This window comes from Pituophis catenifer, unplaced genomic scaffold, assembly GCF_029215685.1.
Source record: "Pituophis catenifer annectens isolate HBS135680 unplaced genomic scaffold, rPitCat1.0.hap2 SCAF_6, whole genome shotgun sequence".
NCBI classification, from domain to species: domain Eukaryota; kingdom Metazoa; phylum Chordata; class Lepidosauria; order Squamata; family Colubridae; genus Pituophis; species Pituophis catenifer.
The window spans coordinates 77,255,910-77,271,696 of NW_027256886.1; the positions used below are offsets into that span (position 1 = coordinate 77,255,910).

General features: G+C 41.3%; 1 protein-coding gene across 1 annotated transcript in view; it reads right to left on the bottom strand.

The window, feature by feature from the left end:
* The window catches only part of COL13A1 (collagen type XIII alpha 1 chain), a 128,328-nt gene that overhangs the window by 68,966 nt on the left and 43,575 nt on the right, over positions 1–15,787 (bottom strand). The window contains exons 10-15 of the mRNA XM_070945642.1: positions 12,529–12,594; positions 10,356–10,454; positions 9,432–9,464; positions 7,442–7,468; positions 6,071–6,106; positions 3,359–3,421 (exon numbers count right to left, since the gene is read on the bottom strand). Coding sequence (XP_070801743.1) covers positions 3,359–3,421; positions 6,071–6,106; positions 7,442–7,468; positions 9,432–9,464; positions 10,356–10,454; positions 12,529–12,594 — 324 coding nt within the window. The remainder of the gene's footprint in view (positions 1–3,358; positions 3,422–6,070; positions 6,107–7,441; positions 7,469–9,431; positions 9,465–10,355; positions 10,455–12,528; positions 12,595–15,787) is intronic.

Genomic DNA, 15,787 nt, shown 5'->3' on the forward strand with positions numbered 1-15,787 from the left:
AGCATGCTCGTTCACCCAAGTAGATCTTCATTAAGCTTTACTTTGATGGCTCTTCAAGTTGTTCAGGCAATGCTAGCTGTCCAATTGAACTGCAGCAGTAATGCAATTTGCATCATGAAAAGGCTTTATACTGCCGTGGGGAGGGTGCGGGGGGGGGGGTTCTTCCCTGCAAACTGAGAGAGGATTCTGCACAGATGCAGAGACTTATTCCAGTGGGGTGAAAGTAGAGGAAGGTGTCCCTGGAGGGATCTGAAGCAAGCAACAGGGCAGTTTTCCTTTGTTCTTTAGAAGGTCTGTGCTGTGTTGGTTCATGGAATAGCTTCAAAGAGGAGCTCCGCTAAGAGCAAAACACCCGTTCAAGGCTTTGTACGGTCCAACTACCTACTATTTCCTTTACAAATCTGTATATTTGTACTCCAGTTTTAGAATGAAGGCAATTACATACCCTTTCGTTCCTTAGTAAACATTGATCAGAGACAAGTTTAGAATCTAATTCAGTGGTTCTCAACCTGTGGGTCGGGACCCCTTTGGAGGTCGAACAACCCTTTTACAGGGGTCGCCTAAGACCATTGGAAAACATATATTTTCAATGGTTTTAGGAATAATTTTATGGTTGGGGGTCACCACAACATGAGGAACTGTATTAAAGGGTCGCAGCATTAGGAAGGTTGAGAACCAAATTGATGTGTAAATTCAAATTTCCTAATAAGTTGCTCTTGAATGTTACATTTTGTGGGGCTTTCTCCCTTACTAATATTGCCTTCTCAAATCTGGTGGCCTGGCAAAATGTTAAATTACAATTCCCAGTCCTGCTTGTTAAGGATTATGGGATTTATTGTCCAGCGCATCTGGAGGATATCAACTTGGAGAAGTCTGTATTGGTAACGGAGTGTACATGTTTTGATTACTCATGAAAATGAAAGGATAAATCAAGGAAGACTGTTTTGGATCAATTATTGCTGACTTTTACTGCAATATGTGTATCATATAACTAATGTTGGTCTAAGCAGATCCTGATGGGAGCAGGGAAGAAAAACAAAAAAAAAGCATCCATTTCCATTTTTAGATCAAAACACTCACTTTTGCATTATATGACATATGAGAACCAGGCATTTTAACTCTGGCCAGACAATTTTTGCTTTACCTTTTGTGAATGTTAGCCAAAATGGTGCTTTTTTTTTTAAAAAAAAGGACAGTAATATATTTAAATTGTAAGGGCTCAATCTAGATTTCAGTTGAATAAATAACACATGGGCATGAAATCAGGCCAGCTTTTCAAAGAGCCCTAAGTAGTAAAAAGAAGAGAAAGGAGCGTGCCAAACCTCAACTCAGGACCTTTTGACCCCCAGATAGATTTGATGTGTGTCAGCTAGACAGATTTTCTGGAAAAAGACCTCAATCCTATTCCCCCACCCCCCACAAAGTACAGGAAGATTAGAAATCATCAGCCGATTTGAGTAGTCAAAGGAGAGGCTTTCTAAGAGTCAAATTCCAAGGAATCCTTCAAAGGTAGATTTCACTGACTAGGCCTTTGTGCCTGATGGAAATAAGACATGGGACGTCTGCTTGTGGTTATTCGAATGGCAACACAAGACAGATGTCTTTGCCACTAAATAAGTCTGCCCAGGGCTGTGGGTTTTCATAACAATGCGTTATTCTAAGTAACAAAGGGTCCTGTGTCAAAATTGACCCCGAAGTATTTTCATGCCTACCTTCAGGCTACTGTCTGCCTTTCTCCCCTATGCAAGGGGTGGAGATGGGGGGAAGCACATTCAAAAACAGAGATGGAGAAATAAAGGGGAAACCAGATCAACTCAGCTGCCACATCAAATGGGGGAAGTGAAAAAGGTTTGTTCTTGAAACAAGGGATGTTGAACTATGTATGTCTAGCCCAGGAGGGTGTCAAACTCGATTTCATTGAGGGCTGCATCAAGGTTGTATTTGACCTCGGGGGGGCGGGGGGGGGCTTGGCCAGGGGGGGCATGGCCAGCTCGACATCACTCGTGTTGGGGTCATCTGTAGTGGCCCGAGCGCTCTGCCAGGGAAAACAGGCTCCTGAGCTCCATTTTCAGCTGCGACTATGTCCTGCACCCTCTGCCAGTGAAAATGGAGCTTGGGAGGGCCCTCCCGAGCTCCGTTTTGGCTGGCAGAGGCACCATGGGCTGGTTCTTTGCTGTTTCCACGGTGGCCCCACGAGCCAGATCTAAGCACCCTGCGAGCCAAATCTGGTCCCCGGGCCCTGAGTTTGACACCCCTGGTCTAGCCTATCGAAGAATAGGATTAGGGGTGACATGATAGCTCTCTTCCAATACTTGAAAGGCTATCACAGAATAGAGAGGGGTCGATTTATTCTCCAAAGCATCAAAGGGCAGGACAAGAAGCAACGAGTGGAAGCTCATTCAAGAGTGATCCAACCTGGAAATGAGGAGAAATTTCCTGCCAGTGAGAATGATTAATGAATGGATGGAATAGCTTGTATCCTGGAGGGGTGGGTAATCCATTGCTGGAGGTTTTCGGGAAAAGATTGGACAACCATTTGTCTGGGATGATGTAAGGTCTCCTATCGTGGGTAGGGGGTTGAACTGGAAGCCTTCCACGGTCCCTTCCAGTCTTACGATTCGATAATACTATGAAAAGGTTGGGAAGAGATATTATTTTTAAAGTTGGAAGTGTCATCGGAGTGATCCAGACACATGACAAGCCACTGACATTGGTTGCCTTTTGAAATTAACGTGGCAATCCATGCAGACAGCCAGTGTGGTATCTTGACTAAGATGTCGTTTGGTGTCAGGAAGGCTCAGGTTGTAATCCTGCTCAGCCACAGATGCTCCAAGGGACAGATGTTCTTTCCCCTCAATCTCAGCTATTTTATATGTTTGCTTTTTTTAGAATTAGCATAACAGAGTCTAGTCCAAACCCCTGCTTAGGCAGGAAATCCTATACCAGTGATGGCTAACCATCGCCATCTCTAGGAGTATTTGGAGGCTGGGGACAGCAAAAAACATCACTTCCTGTCCAACCGGAAGTTGGGAAACGAGCTGTTTTGGGCCTCCGGAGGGCCTCCAAGGTGGTGGGGAAGGTTGTTTTTGCCATCCCCAGATGCATAGAGAGGATCTGGAGCCAGGTGAGAAAGAAAAATGGGCCTTCCCCACCCCCCAGGCCCTCTGGAGGCAGGAAACAGCCTGTTTCCCTACTTCTGGTAGGCCCAGAAGGCCTGAAAATCAGCTGACACGCGTGCCATAGGTTCGCCATCACGGCCCTATACCATTTCAGACAAATGGTTATCCGATCTCTTCTTAAAAACTTCCAGTGCAGCATTTGTTAAGATAAGGAGATGTTAGTGCAATATGACAGTTACCTTTGGGCCAGCAGATCCTGGAAGTCCAGGTGTTCCTGATAGGCCTGTCTCACCCACTTCACCCTAAGGAAAAGATGCAAGAAAATGTAACAACAACAACAACATAAGCACACACCATATAACATCCCAGGCTTAACAATTGTCTATAAGAAAGATAAAAAAAATAAAGTCTGGATAATGTATGTGGCAGTACTTGGAGACAGCAAAACTCACCGCCCTGAGTCCTTTGGGAGAAGGGCGGTATACAAATTTAAATAATAAATAAATAAATAATAATAAATAAAATAGAGGAGGAAAAACTGGAGAAAATCACAAAGTACAAAGCCCTGCAAATAGAAATAGAATGACTGTGGGAAAAGAAAACAAAGAGAATACCAATAGTAATAGGCACCTTGGTTGCAATCCCAAAACAACTGGCGCATCACTTGAACATCATCACATTGACAAAATTCTCATCGGTCAATTGCAAAAGGCAGAATTACTTGGAACCACTTATATCCTGTGACGATACCTTTTAGCACCATCAAAAAACATCTGCCTATTCCAAGTTCTTGAGAAGGGCTCAAAGGGTAGATAAAATTGCCAAATCCAGTTTAAACATCTGGCTGACTGTGCAATGAACCATAATGATGATGACGATGACGATAAAAGATATAAATAAAAGATATATAGAGTGAACCTTTACAAAATGCAAGCTTTGGGATAAGAAAAAAAAAATAACCACATAGTGAAGGATTCTTACTGTCTAGGAGACTATGCCTACATTTTTAGGGGATGGGAGAATGAAGAAGAATTCAACAATGCTTAGAAAAGCATAGTCAAGGTAAGCTCTCAGTCACTAAACTGTTATGGATTCCTCCTTTTCAAAGCAATAAATGCTTGTAAGTGTTACTGTCTGAATCTTCAGGTTATATTGTTATCCTGCACAGGAAGCATTAGGGTTTTTTTTTTCTCACTTTGTGTGAGCATGTTAATGCAAAAGACAGCAGGGAGGAAATGGTCTTGGATGAGTAGGTTTTATATGTTCCTTGTAAAATCCTTTTAAAGCAAAGTTTCCTTGTGGTTTCAGAATGATACACACAATAGAGAACTAGAAAAGAAATGCTTGTGTTTGATGTTGGGAAGTTGTTCTTCCCAAAGTAATTTGCCTTTCCCTGTTTTGAAAGAACCACTATCTCAGTGAGGATCAACTCCAACCTCCCAACCGTTCTTTTCTCTCAATAATAGAGAGCCACTGTAGGTAGTGTAACCAGAAGCCAACATGGGTTTATCAAAATCAGATCATGCCAATCAAATCTTATTGCTTTTTTTTTTTTTGACAAAGTAACTAAATTAGTTGGACCAGAGAAATGCTGTGGACATAATTTACTTGGACTTCAGTAAGGCATTTGATAAAGTAGACCACAACCTATTTCTTGGTAATATAGAAAAATATGTGTAAGACAGCATCGTCACCAGATGGATTCATAACTGGCTGACAGTCACACTCAACATGTAGTCCTCAATGGAACTATATCTACATGGAGGGAAATATGCAGTGGAATATCCCAATGTTCTGTCTTAGTAATCTTCAACATCTTCATAAATGATTTAAATGAGGGTATAGAAGGGGAACTGATCAAATCAGATGATACCAAGCTGGCAGAAATAGCCAACACGCCAGAAGATAGATTCAAGATCCAGAAGGATCTCAACAGATTTGAACGCTGGGCCCTATCTAATAAAATGAAATTTAATGGTGAGAAAGAACTTCTATCTCAATGAGGCATCTGCTCTAGCCTTCCAACATTCTTTTCTCTCAACAATACAGAGACAATGTAGGTAGTGGTGAAGGTGTTGAATTCCCTGGGGAGGGGAAACTCAGGTTCTCATTCAAAAAATTCCATTGGGTGACTCTGAGCCAATCACTCTATCTCAGCCCTCACAAGGTTGTTGTGTTGTTGTGGGAAAAAATGAAGGAGAAACTATTGTGTTTTGCTGCCTTGAGATTCTGAATGAAAAGTGGGCTATAAATCTAATGTAAAGAAAGGCATCCTAGGACTTTCTTCTTATGTCAAAACAAACCTTTTCTTCAACTGATTAAAAATGCAGACTTATGAATCCCTTCCTCTACTGTAAGAAGACAGCTCTTTCACTGATGCACGCCCACACAGCCGCAGATCAGTGACTGGCTTCATTCTCCTGAGAGCTGTGAAGCCACTAAGTGTTGCATAGTCAGCTAATGAAGAAAACATCATTGTCATTGGAAAAGAGGCCATAAATTGTGCACACAGATGTGAAAAGATGGATCTGGGCCCACAGAGACCATGATTTTCACTTCTCTGCAGAAGGCCAGCTCTTTGATTTATGCAGATTTCAAGAGAAGTCTGCCAAGTGTTACAATTCCAGCCAAATAATGTATACAAACTGTTGCACAATATGCATGACTGCAGACTGTTAAGAGTATTAATTCCTGTTTATAAAATTATATTTTGAATTGCTATCTTTTATTAGCATTTTATCCTTTCACTGTCTGAAACAAATTTCTCTCTTTTTCCATGTTTCTTCTCCTCACTTACATTAGATTCAGTGGATCCTTCTCTGATAGTCTGATATTATTATATCAGCATATAATGCTAAGACAGTGTCAAACTCAAGGCCTGTGGGCCAGATCCAGCCCACGATGTGGTCGGATCCGGCCCGCGGGCCCATCAATTTTTATATTGTTCATACCTTCCTTCCATGGTATCCTTGAAGTCCAGGGTCACCCTATAAATTCAAGTGAAAAGAAAAAATATATATAGTGAATTAAGCTACCTGGAGACTCGAACCAAAAGATTCTTTTAAAGAAAATGAACACAAATCAAGATTCTGAAGAAGATACCAAATAAGATGAGAATTAGACCACTGGAGAGCAGTCATGTCTTAAGAAAATAACTATGATATCCATAGTTAAGGGCAGTGGTGAAATGTAAAATTTGTTACTACCGGTTCTGTGGGTGTGGCTTGGTGGGGGGGGGTTAATGTGACTGGGTGGGTGTGGCCAACTTTTTTTTTTTTTACTTTTAAAAGCATTTTTTCTACAACCTTATGAGGTTGCAGAAAAACATGCTTTTAAAAGCCTCTGATGATCAGGCAACTCAGCTGGGATCGTCAGAGGCTTTTAAAGGCTCCCCCCCCTTACAACCTCAGAGGTTGTAGGAAAAAAAATGCTTTTAAAAGCCTCTGACGATCCCAGCTGAGCCGCACGATCATCAGAGGCTTTTTTTTTTTACTTTTAAAAGCATTTTTTTGGCCAAAGAGGTTGTAGAAAAAATGCTTTTAAAAGTAAAAAAAAAAGCCTCTGATGATCGCGCTACTCAGCTGGGCATGGGGGGTGGGCAGGGATTTTTGCTACCGGTTCTCCGAACCACCCGCCGCCATCGCTACTGGATCGGGGGATCCGGTCTGAACCAGGAGTATTTCACCCCTGGTTAAGGGCCATTTTACCGTTTAAGATCCACATGAATTTGGTTATTAAGAAGAATTGTCCTTAGATGGGAAGGATGTAGCAGAAGGAGAAATATATGGAAACTAGCAAACAACAAAATACTTAGATTTTGATTGCCAATTTCTCTGTGTCCTAACAAAAGAGTTCTGTGTAAGCTTATTGAACTTCTTAAACTTCGGTATTTTATTAAACTTCTCTCCACACTTTTGAATATTGAAAGACAATCATGTTTTTCAAAATGTACCTTAGGTCAATTCATTTCACACAATTAAATTACATTATCATTAAGAGTTGGATCCAGTGTATAAACAATCCACAACCCAGATTCTAAGATCATGTAGCTTGGGAAAATTAAAGCCTAACACATTGGGGAATGTTCATACAGCTGGTTCATTTTATAACTGGATTCTTTTTTTAAAAAAAAATCAATTCTTTTTTTAATTGCAAACATTTTCCTAGCTCAGCTGAGAAGCACTTTAACAGTTAGAACTGATCTCATTTTGGCAACTGGATTTCTAGCCATGTTTTGACTATTGTAATGTTCATTCACAAAGCTCTGAAATTTCAGAAGGCTCTGCTAAGATCCGATATTTATTTCAAGGTATTTTACTCACCTTTGGTCCAGGAAGTCCTGGCAAACCCTGAAGACAAAGGAACATGAGATCACTGAAGCAGCAAAAATGGTCAAAGCAGGACCTTAGCTCTGAGATCAGATCTTTTAGTTCTGTTTGCACATCAACATTGTTTGCATTGGTTGAATGAAATTTAATGAAATGCTTTTCAATAGAGAGATGCTTTTGAATCTACCTGGTCAAATTTCAAGGATGCATTTGAATCTGTAAAATAAAGTAAAGGTTCCCCTCGCACATATGTGCTAGTTGTTCCCGACTCAAGGGGGCGGTGCTCATCTCCGTTTCAAAGCCAAAGAGCCAGCGCTGTCCGAAGACGTCTCCGTGGTCATGTGGCCAGCATGACTAAATGCGAAAGGTGCACGGAACGCTGTTACCTTCCCACCAAAGGTGGTCCCTATTTTTCTACTTGCATTTTTTATGTGCTTTCGAACTGCTAGGTTTGCAGAAGCTGGGACAAGTAACGGGAGCTCACTCCATTACGCGGCACTAGGGATTCAAACCGCTGAACTGCCGACCTTTCGATCGACAAGCTCAGCTTCTTAGCCACTGAGCTACCGCATCCCTTTGTTGAATCTGTATTCTTCAGCAATTCCTATACTTTTTGTAATGATGCCGTTGGATTTCTCTGCTGTTCCTCTGTCATTTTCCTCCCTGTGCTTTTCAGATTAGAACATGGAAGGCAGTAAATTGCCTCAGGTTGCATCTGAGATTTGGTTTATTACAGGTAGTCCTTGACTTACGACCGCAATTGAGCCCAAAATTTCTGTTGCTAAGTGAGAAAATTGGTAAGTGAATTTTTGCCCCGTTTTACGATCTTTCTTTCCACAATTGTTCAGTGAATCATCTCAGTTGTTCAGTTAGTAACATGGTTGTTAAGTGAACCTGGCTGATCCATTGACTCTGCTTGTCAGAAGGTTGCAAACGCTGACCATGTGATTACGGGACACTGCAGTAGCCATAAATACGAATCAGTTGCCAAGCATCCAAATTTTGATCACATGACCAAGGGGATGCGGCAATGGTTGTAAGGGTGAAAAATGTCATAAGCCGCTTTTTTCAGTGCCGTTGTAACTTTGAACAGTCACTAAATGAACTGTTGTAAGTCAAAGACTATCTGTAGTCCAGTTGTCAGATGCCAGAATAGAATTCAAACATACTGCAAGTTTATTTCATGTTACCTGTACACAAAAACCTGATCTACTAATGGTTCAAGGCAAATTGGCATGAGATAAGCAGAATTCATAGAGGACTGGACTGAAGTCTCTTGTAGGAGCGTAGCAATTCCAAACTGATGACATGTTTGATCGCCCCCCCTCAGGTTCCGCCTGGTCATCTCCTACCTCAGTATGGTTAACACTGACGGGTGGAGACTCCACAATTTCAGGCAGTTTTTCCAATCCTGCCTGGAAATCCTAGTACCTGGGATCGTCAGTATGATCTCTTTCACTGAATTGTGAAACTGAATTGAAACCGAAACTTTCACCGAATTTTGCTTAATTCCAAATGTGTGGAGTTTTACCTAAAAGCTAACTTGAACAATGTAGTCAGAGAATATTTTTTTAATATCAACTTGCTATGAAATAGCACATTAATTATTCATCTCTCCTTGCCGTCCACAAGCAGCTAGACAATTATGAATTATGAAATCTTATAATGGGGTTTTATTTCATAATTAAAGCAAAGTTAATTAAAAAAAAAAACTTTGCTCTTGCATGGAATGGCTGAGTCTCCTTTCATTCACTGTTGGTTGAACCCTCAGTTATGCAATGTAATCAGGACTAAAATGAGTCTAGAAACGTCATTCTAGGAGAAATACAATTTTTGTCTGATGAATACACTTTGCAGTGGAATTCATCTATTCATCCATGCAACCCCTGAAATTCAACATCCGTCCCATGTTGTTCTTTCTCAGGCTCTGAGAAAATATTTTTTTTTATGCAAACAAATGCAAGAAAAATGATTAAATTGCTACCTTTCCATCCTTGCCAGGTTCTCCAGTTTTCCCCTATGGGAACAAAGAAACAAACCTTTTTGAGATACCACAGGTATTGTAAATCTGAGTAAACCAGCAAAGAGATTAGAAGAGTTTCTTAATTTAAGAGTTGGCTTGGGAGTGAAATGAGTTCAAACCATAGAGTAATGACCTCACTCTGGCCCTTTTCACAGATGGGAGTCATAAAATTGATAGTCTTGTGTAGCCATCTCATGGCAGAATAACAGTATAACAGAGTTGGAAGGGACTTTGGAGCAGGGGTGGGCTTCGAATCCTTTAGCAATGGGTTTGCTGCCCCATTGCTGGGTGGGCGTGGCCATGGTGGGTGTAGCCTAGTCAGCCGCCTGCACCACGGTGGAGGGGGGGGGATTTTTCGCCCTCCCCAGGCTCCGGAGGCTTTCCTTGAGCCTCTGGGAGGGTGAAAACAACTTCCCCTGGGCTCCAGAGGCCCTCCGGAGGCTGGAAACAGGCCCATTTCCGGACTTCCGGAACCTCCGGTAGGCCCGTTTTTTGCCCTCCCAGACTCTCCACATGGCCCTTGCACTTACCTGGAATGTTGAACGGACTCCTGAGAGGGGCGGGGTGGGGCGGCCAGGATGGGCGTGGCCAACCAGGGGTGGCATTTCAGGGCTCCCCAAACCCCAGCAATCCTTGGCTAGAGGATCGCCTGAACCTTGCCGAATCCCCAGGAGCCCACCCCTGCATTGGAAGTCTTCTAGTCCAACCCTCTGCTCAAACAGGAGATCCTATCAGACAAATGATTATCCAATCTTCTTCTTAAAAACCTCCAGAAGATATCAAAGGCTTTGGTGCAACCTCAGAAACTGGTCAGACATAGAGGTAAAAGGTAATTCAGAGGTTCTTGGAGTGGGGGAGATCCACATAGACATGAAAGACACTTACAGCTGGGCCAGTTGGGCCAGGTGGTCCTGGAGTCCCAGGTGGTCCTGGAGGCCCAGGTAGCCCTGGAGGCCCTTGGATGCCTGCTTGTCCTTGTTCACCCTGCAGTTCATTGAGAATAACATGGCTATAAACACAGCTAAATAACATGGGAGTACAAATAACAACCTAAGCCAAGGAACATGGGTAAAGCCAAACAAGGTCTTGTTAGAAAGTCTACGAAGGGGGTTTCCAAAACTCAGGCAAAGAGTAACTGTGGATTGGCTGATGGTGCATTCCCACATTTTTTTTAAAAAAGCTTCCATTACACTAGGTTGGGTGGGAAACCGAGTGCAAATATTAAAAAACCATCCAATAAAGTGTTACAACTTTATTTGGATTTTTCTGTATCTAATGCTAAAATTCACATCACATGATTTTTTTTTTTTTTTGGTTAGGTATGCATTTGAAGTACCCTAGTGATAAAAATCTACTTGGGAAATTAAGTGGCTACACTCCTACTGTGTCCATGGAATTCCATCTTTTGATCATGCAGTATTTTATGCAATGCCAGAATGGACCATCTTCAATGAATCCTAATAGCATATTAAATTCACCACACAATGGAGCAAAACAATCTTTAATCTAGCTCCAATCAATGGCTAAACATAGTCTATGACATCTGGTGAGGGTGGTGTTTGGTCTTTGATTATTCCTCCGTCCATGATAAGCCGTGGTGGCACAGTGGTTAGATTGCAGTACTGCAGGCTATTTCTGCTGACTGCCGGCTACAATTTTTGGCAATTCGATCCTCACTGGCTCAAGGCTGACTCAACCTTCCATCCTTCTGAGGTTGGTAAAATGAGGACCCAGATTGTTGGGGGGGGCAAGAGGCTGACTCTGTAAACCGCTTAGAGAGGGCTGTAAAAGCACTGTGAAGCGGTATATAAGTCTAAGTGCTATTGCTATAAATCTAAGTGCTATTGCTATCCAGTAAAGTTCCAGATGGATCCTGGAAAGCAAGGCCAGTCCAGACCATCGCTATGCATAAGCATATCATAATGTCACAAGAGACTTTGCATGAATGGGCATCTTGTTTATAAACAAGCACTCTGGCTGAATTGAACCTCATCTACCAAAGCACATAAAACATTATCCCTGAAAATGAGGATGATGTGCATTCTGCTGTGGAGACTTCTATCTATTGAAGGATGCTATTGCTGGGCAGCTGAGATGGTGCAGGACTTGTTAGATGTCCACATACCAAATCTCTGCAAGTCCCAATTCTGCTGTTCGTATAATTGTCTCTAAAGTAAGTGATGGCCCAGTAGATGCGGTGAAGCATGAAATTTGTTTATACTTTTATGAAATAATGGTGTTATCCACTATCGTATTAGAGTACCATTCCCTGCAACGAAGGATTTAAGGCTGAAATTTTGTTCCCGTTAAATTAGGACCAAGGATTGAATGCAAGGACACTTGCTTGGAAGAGTCATTTGAATAATTAATAGGACATACACAGCTCTAAACATCTATTGGACAATCACTGGAAATTCTAGGTTATTCCAAGCCAGGGGTCTCCAACCTTTAAGACTTGTGGACTTCAACTCCCAGAGTTCCTCAACCAGAAAATTCTGGGAGTTGAAGTCCACAAGTCTTAAAGTTGCCAAGGTTGGAGACCCTTGTTCTAGGCTATGTACTTGTGTCTCCAAGCCTATAGCAGCAGTAGTAATTGTGTTCTTCCCATTTTCCTATCTCTGCATAACGTTGATCTAAAAAACTGATCAAATATACTTTGGTTTAGAACTATGGATAGTAAACTACTTTTGCTTAGTAGATTGTATTGTAAAACAGATCGGTTCCAATAAAATCAAATTAAACCTTTTTTTTGTTTTTTAAAGCATTATATTCTTGCTCTGCGATACTCTTTCTTCTAAGATCTTATACGGTCTAACAATACTTTCAAGACAAGTAACCACTATTATGTGTTCATGCTTAGCTGCTAAACTAAGCATGCAAATGCATTAAAACCCGACCTGTCAATTCTGTGAAATGGGGGGGATGTGACTGAAATCACCAGCAAATCTTTGCTTTTTCTAGTTTTAACGAAACCCACTCCTAAGAAAGATGGAAAGCTGGTTAATTACCAGTTTCGGAAATGAACAGACCAGTAGTAGGAGGAAAAGGAGATGGATACCTGGAAGGTGCGTCTCTTTATGACTGGGGGCGGAGCCAGTCGCACTGAATTGAGAAGAGGCAACAGCTGAAGACCGAGCCAGAAGGTCACGGGGAAAGGCCAAAGGTCACAAGGCAAAAGATGTCAGTAGGGCATCAAAAGTCAAACAGAGCAGCCAGGGAAGAAAATGGAAACAGGGGAAAAAGTAAAATAACCAAAGGAAGGAATAAAAGCAAGTTCATTGATATCAAAGAAGGGGTAATGGAAAAAGCGTTGTCATTGGGCAACCTCGTGGCAAGCCTCTGAGCCAAACTGTTTCTGTTTTCCATTTTACTTCCACAACATGAAAGTTGCATAACATTCTCGGAGTCTTTTCCCATCCTGCTCACAATCTTTTTGGACTGTTGCCTTCCGGCAGAAGATACAGAACAATCAAAACTTGGACCACACGTTTTCTGAATAGTTTTTATCCCAGAGCTATAATTGCACTCAACAATGAACTAAAGGGCCACTATCAGTGAGCTGTTGGACAGCATTACTTGATCTGTTGTGTGGATGTTTGGGTGGTTTAGGGGTGGGGAATTTGTGGTGGGTGGGTGGAGTGTGTTTGGGGATTGTTATGTGTGTTGGACCTGGTCTTTGGGTGTTAAGTGAATTTCGTTGTATGGGTATATGGTGTATACACGTAAAATGACAATAAAGTTATTATTATTATTGCTGAAGCACCTATAAATGTTGCTGAAGCAGCTTCACTCTTCACAATTTAGAGCAGGGTTGTCCAACTTTGGCAACTGTAAGACTTGTGCACTTCAACTCCAAGAATTCCCTAGCTAACCATGTCTGTTCCATGCTGGCTGGGAAGTTCTGGGAGTTGTTGAACCTTCACAAGTCTTAAAGTTGCCAAGATTGGACGTCCCTGATTTAGAGCATTCCAATTTCTAGTCATATAATCTGGAAAATTTATAATGAATTCACCAGTTTATTCAGCCAAGTTCCACTGCAATGCAACATAGACTCCTTAATTCTTTCTCAGTCTATCAAGAGCACTACTGCCATTAGGAAGTATCTGTACCACATTATCTGTACTTTCCTATTTTAATTATATATACTTCTCTTTGGAAGGGAAGATCTGTAACTTAGATTGAACTACAGAATTATTGGTATTCTTCAAGCTTAGTTGATGGTAGATGTTTTATTACTCAACTAGTTAATAGCAGTTATTAAGACTGATGGTTTTACCTAGTTGGGTAGTGAATGTCCTAAGCAAACAAACTCAGAGAAAACTTTCTTTGCTTATTAACAAAGATGTCCTTCTTAACAGTTTTGGAGCTTTCTTTCATAAGATATTCCTCTTTTTCTTAGCAGTCAATATGTTCTTACGATATTGATCCAAGAAACAGGAATCTTGGATGGCAAGCTCCAAGTGCTAGCATTTGGAATTTAACATGCAAATAATATAAGCAGAATTGGTGCAAAAAATATGGAAAGGGTCCCTAACCCTCAATCAATTTCATGAATGAAGCAGGAAGATTGCACCATTGGAATGCAAATAGCAATCCCTTAAATACAAAGGTTCACTCAATTTTTTTAAAAAAATGTTTTTGTTTAATCAGTGAGAACTTTTTAGGAAATGAAAGACAATGGAAAAAGCACTTCTTTTCAGCAAAGGATCCAGCTCTAATCTGCAGAAGAGATTACTTTTGGAGTGGATCCTGAAAGGTTGCATAAAATAGAGGTCTTCAAACTTGGCAGCTTTAAGACTTGGGGACTTCAACTTTCAGAATTCTCCAGCCAGGAGGATTCAGTCACACTAATCGGATCCAGATTTATTCTTTTAAAAATTCATAGTCTCTACCCACTTCCTCCAAAAGGAGCCTAGTAGTTCGTGAGTTCTTGCACAAGCTGGCAAAATTGCATTACATCATAAACTCCTTTTCTATTGGCCAGGCAGAAAACAGTTGATGCATTTCAGCCATTGTAGCCAGCATTTCAGAGATGTGTTCAGTGCTTCCAGGCCTTGGCAGTGAGTTCTGTTATGGGGAGACTTGCTTTTTCAGCTGTTATTTCTCTCCAGCTCTTTGGAAGATTAAGTTGCCAAGGCAGGGGTGAAATCTACTTATCTTCTTTACCGGTTTGGAAGTGCACATGCAGACCTTCTGTGCATGCGCAAAACCTTCTGCGCTTGTGCAGAAGGTAAAGAACGTATTACTTTCTGGTTAAAACCAGGAAGTAAAGACACCCAGGCAGGTGAGTGGAGCTTTGCTCCACCATCGCTACCAGATTACTGAACCACCTGGCACGATTGCTACCAGATTACCCGATCCGGTGAGAACCGGGAGGATTTCACCTCTGTGCCAAGGGTTAAAGGATTGGGTTTAGGTGTTCATAAATGAGATGGAATTATTTGACTCTGTGCATACTTGGGTCTGAAATGTAATACCCTGCAGGTTAATTATTTGTTAATTGACTTTTAAAATGTTCCCATAAGCTTTTTTTTCCTCCTTGAGAACCCAGCTCAATAAATTATTTCAGTTTTTCTCTTGCTAAACATGATAAGAGCTATTGGAATAGCCACTTCTTGGTTTTCTATTCTCTTCAGCAATCCAAAGACATCCAAAAAAATCATCTGTCCCACATTATTTACTACCACAATAATTCTACTGATTATTCACATTAGGACTTCGTTTCTACAATTGAAATCACCCGGTTTTCATCAATATAAATGCAAGAAGTATCAAATCTTGTCCTATTTTGTGGCTTAGAGATGTGCCCGTAAGTCTCCCATGACAACAACTGTAGACACTCTGAAAGATACATGTTTCTACTCATGTTTAAGGTCACTTGCTCTTTAGGGCAAGTCAAGTTCCAGTCTTGTTGCAAATGGAAATGTCTTTGCAATATTGCAGCCCTGCCGTCCAATTATTTTGGGCAGATGGTTTAAAATAGAGAACATGTTGTGGTGTTGTGGTGTTGTGGTGACATATTGGAAGCACAATTTTGGATGGAGAAGGCCACAATTAGAAGCAGATCCAAGCAAGGCCACAGTGGGATTCACCAGTGAATCACAGAAACAAAATTGCCATGATCCTTGGAGTTCATAAAATGAAGTGAACGAACCAAATTGGACTCTGCATGATTATCTGTTACATGTAATCTGGTTAAGGCACTAAATTTAAGAGCACGTTGTGGTGTTGAGGCCTTGAAGTTTCAAGGATGTAAACTGGACCAAGATCTTCTTACAGTTGTTACGTCTCAATCTTTGCTTGATTATATCGTTTCC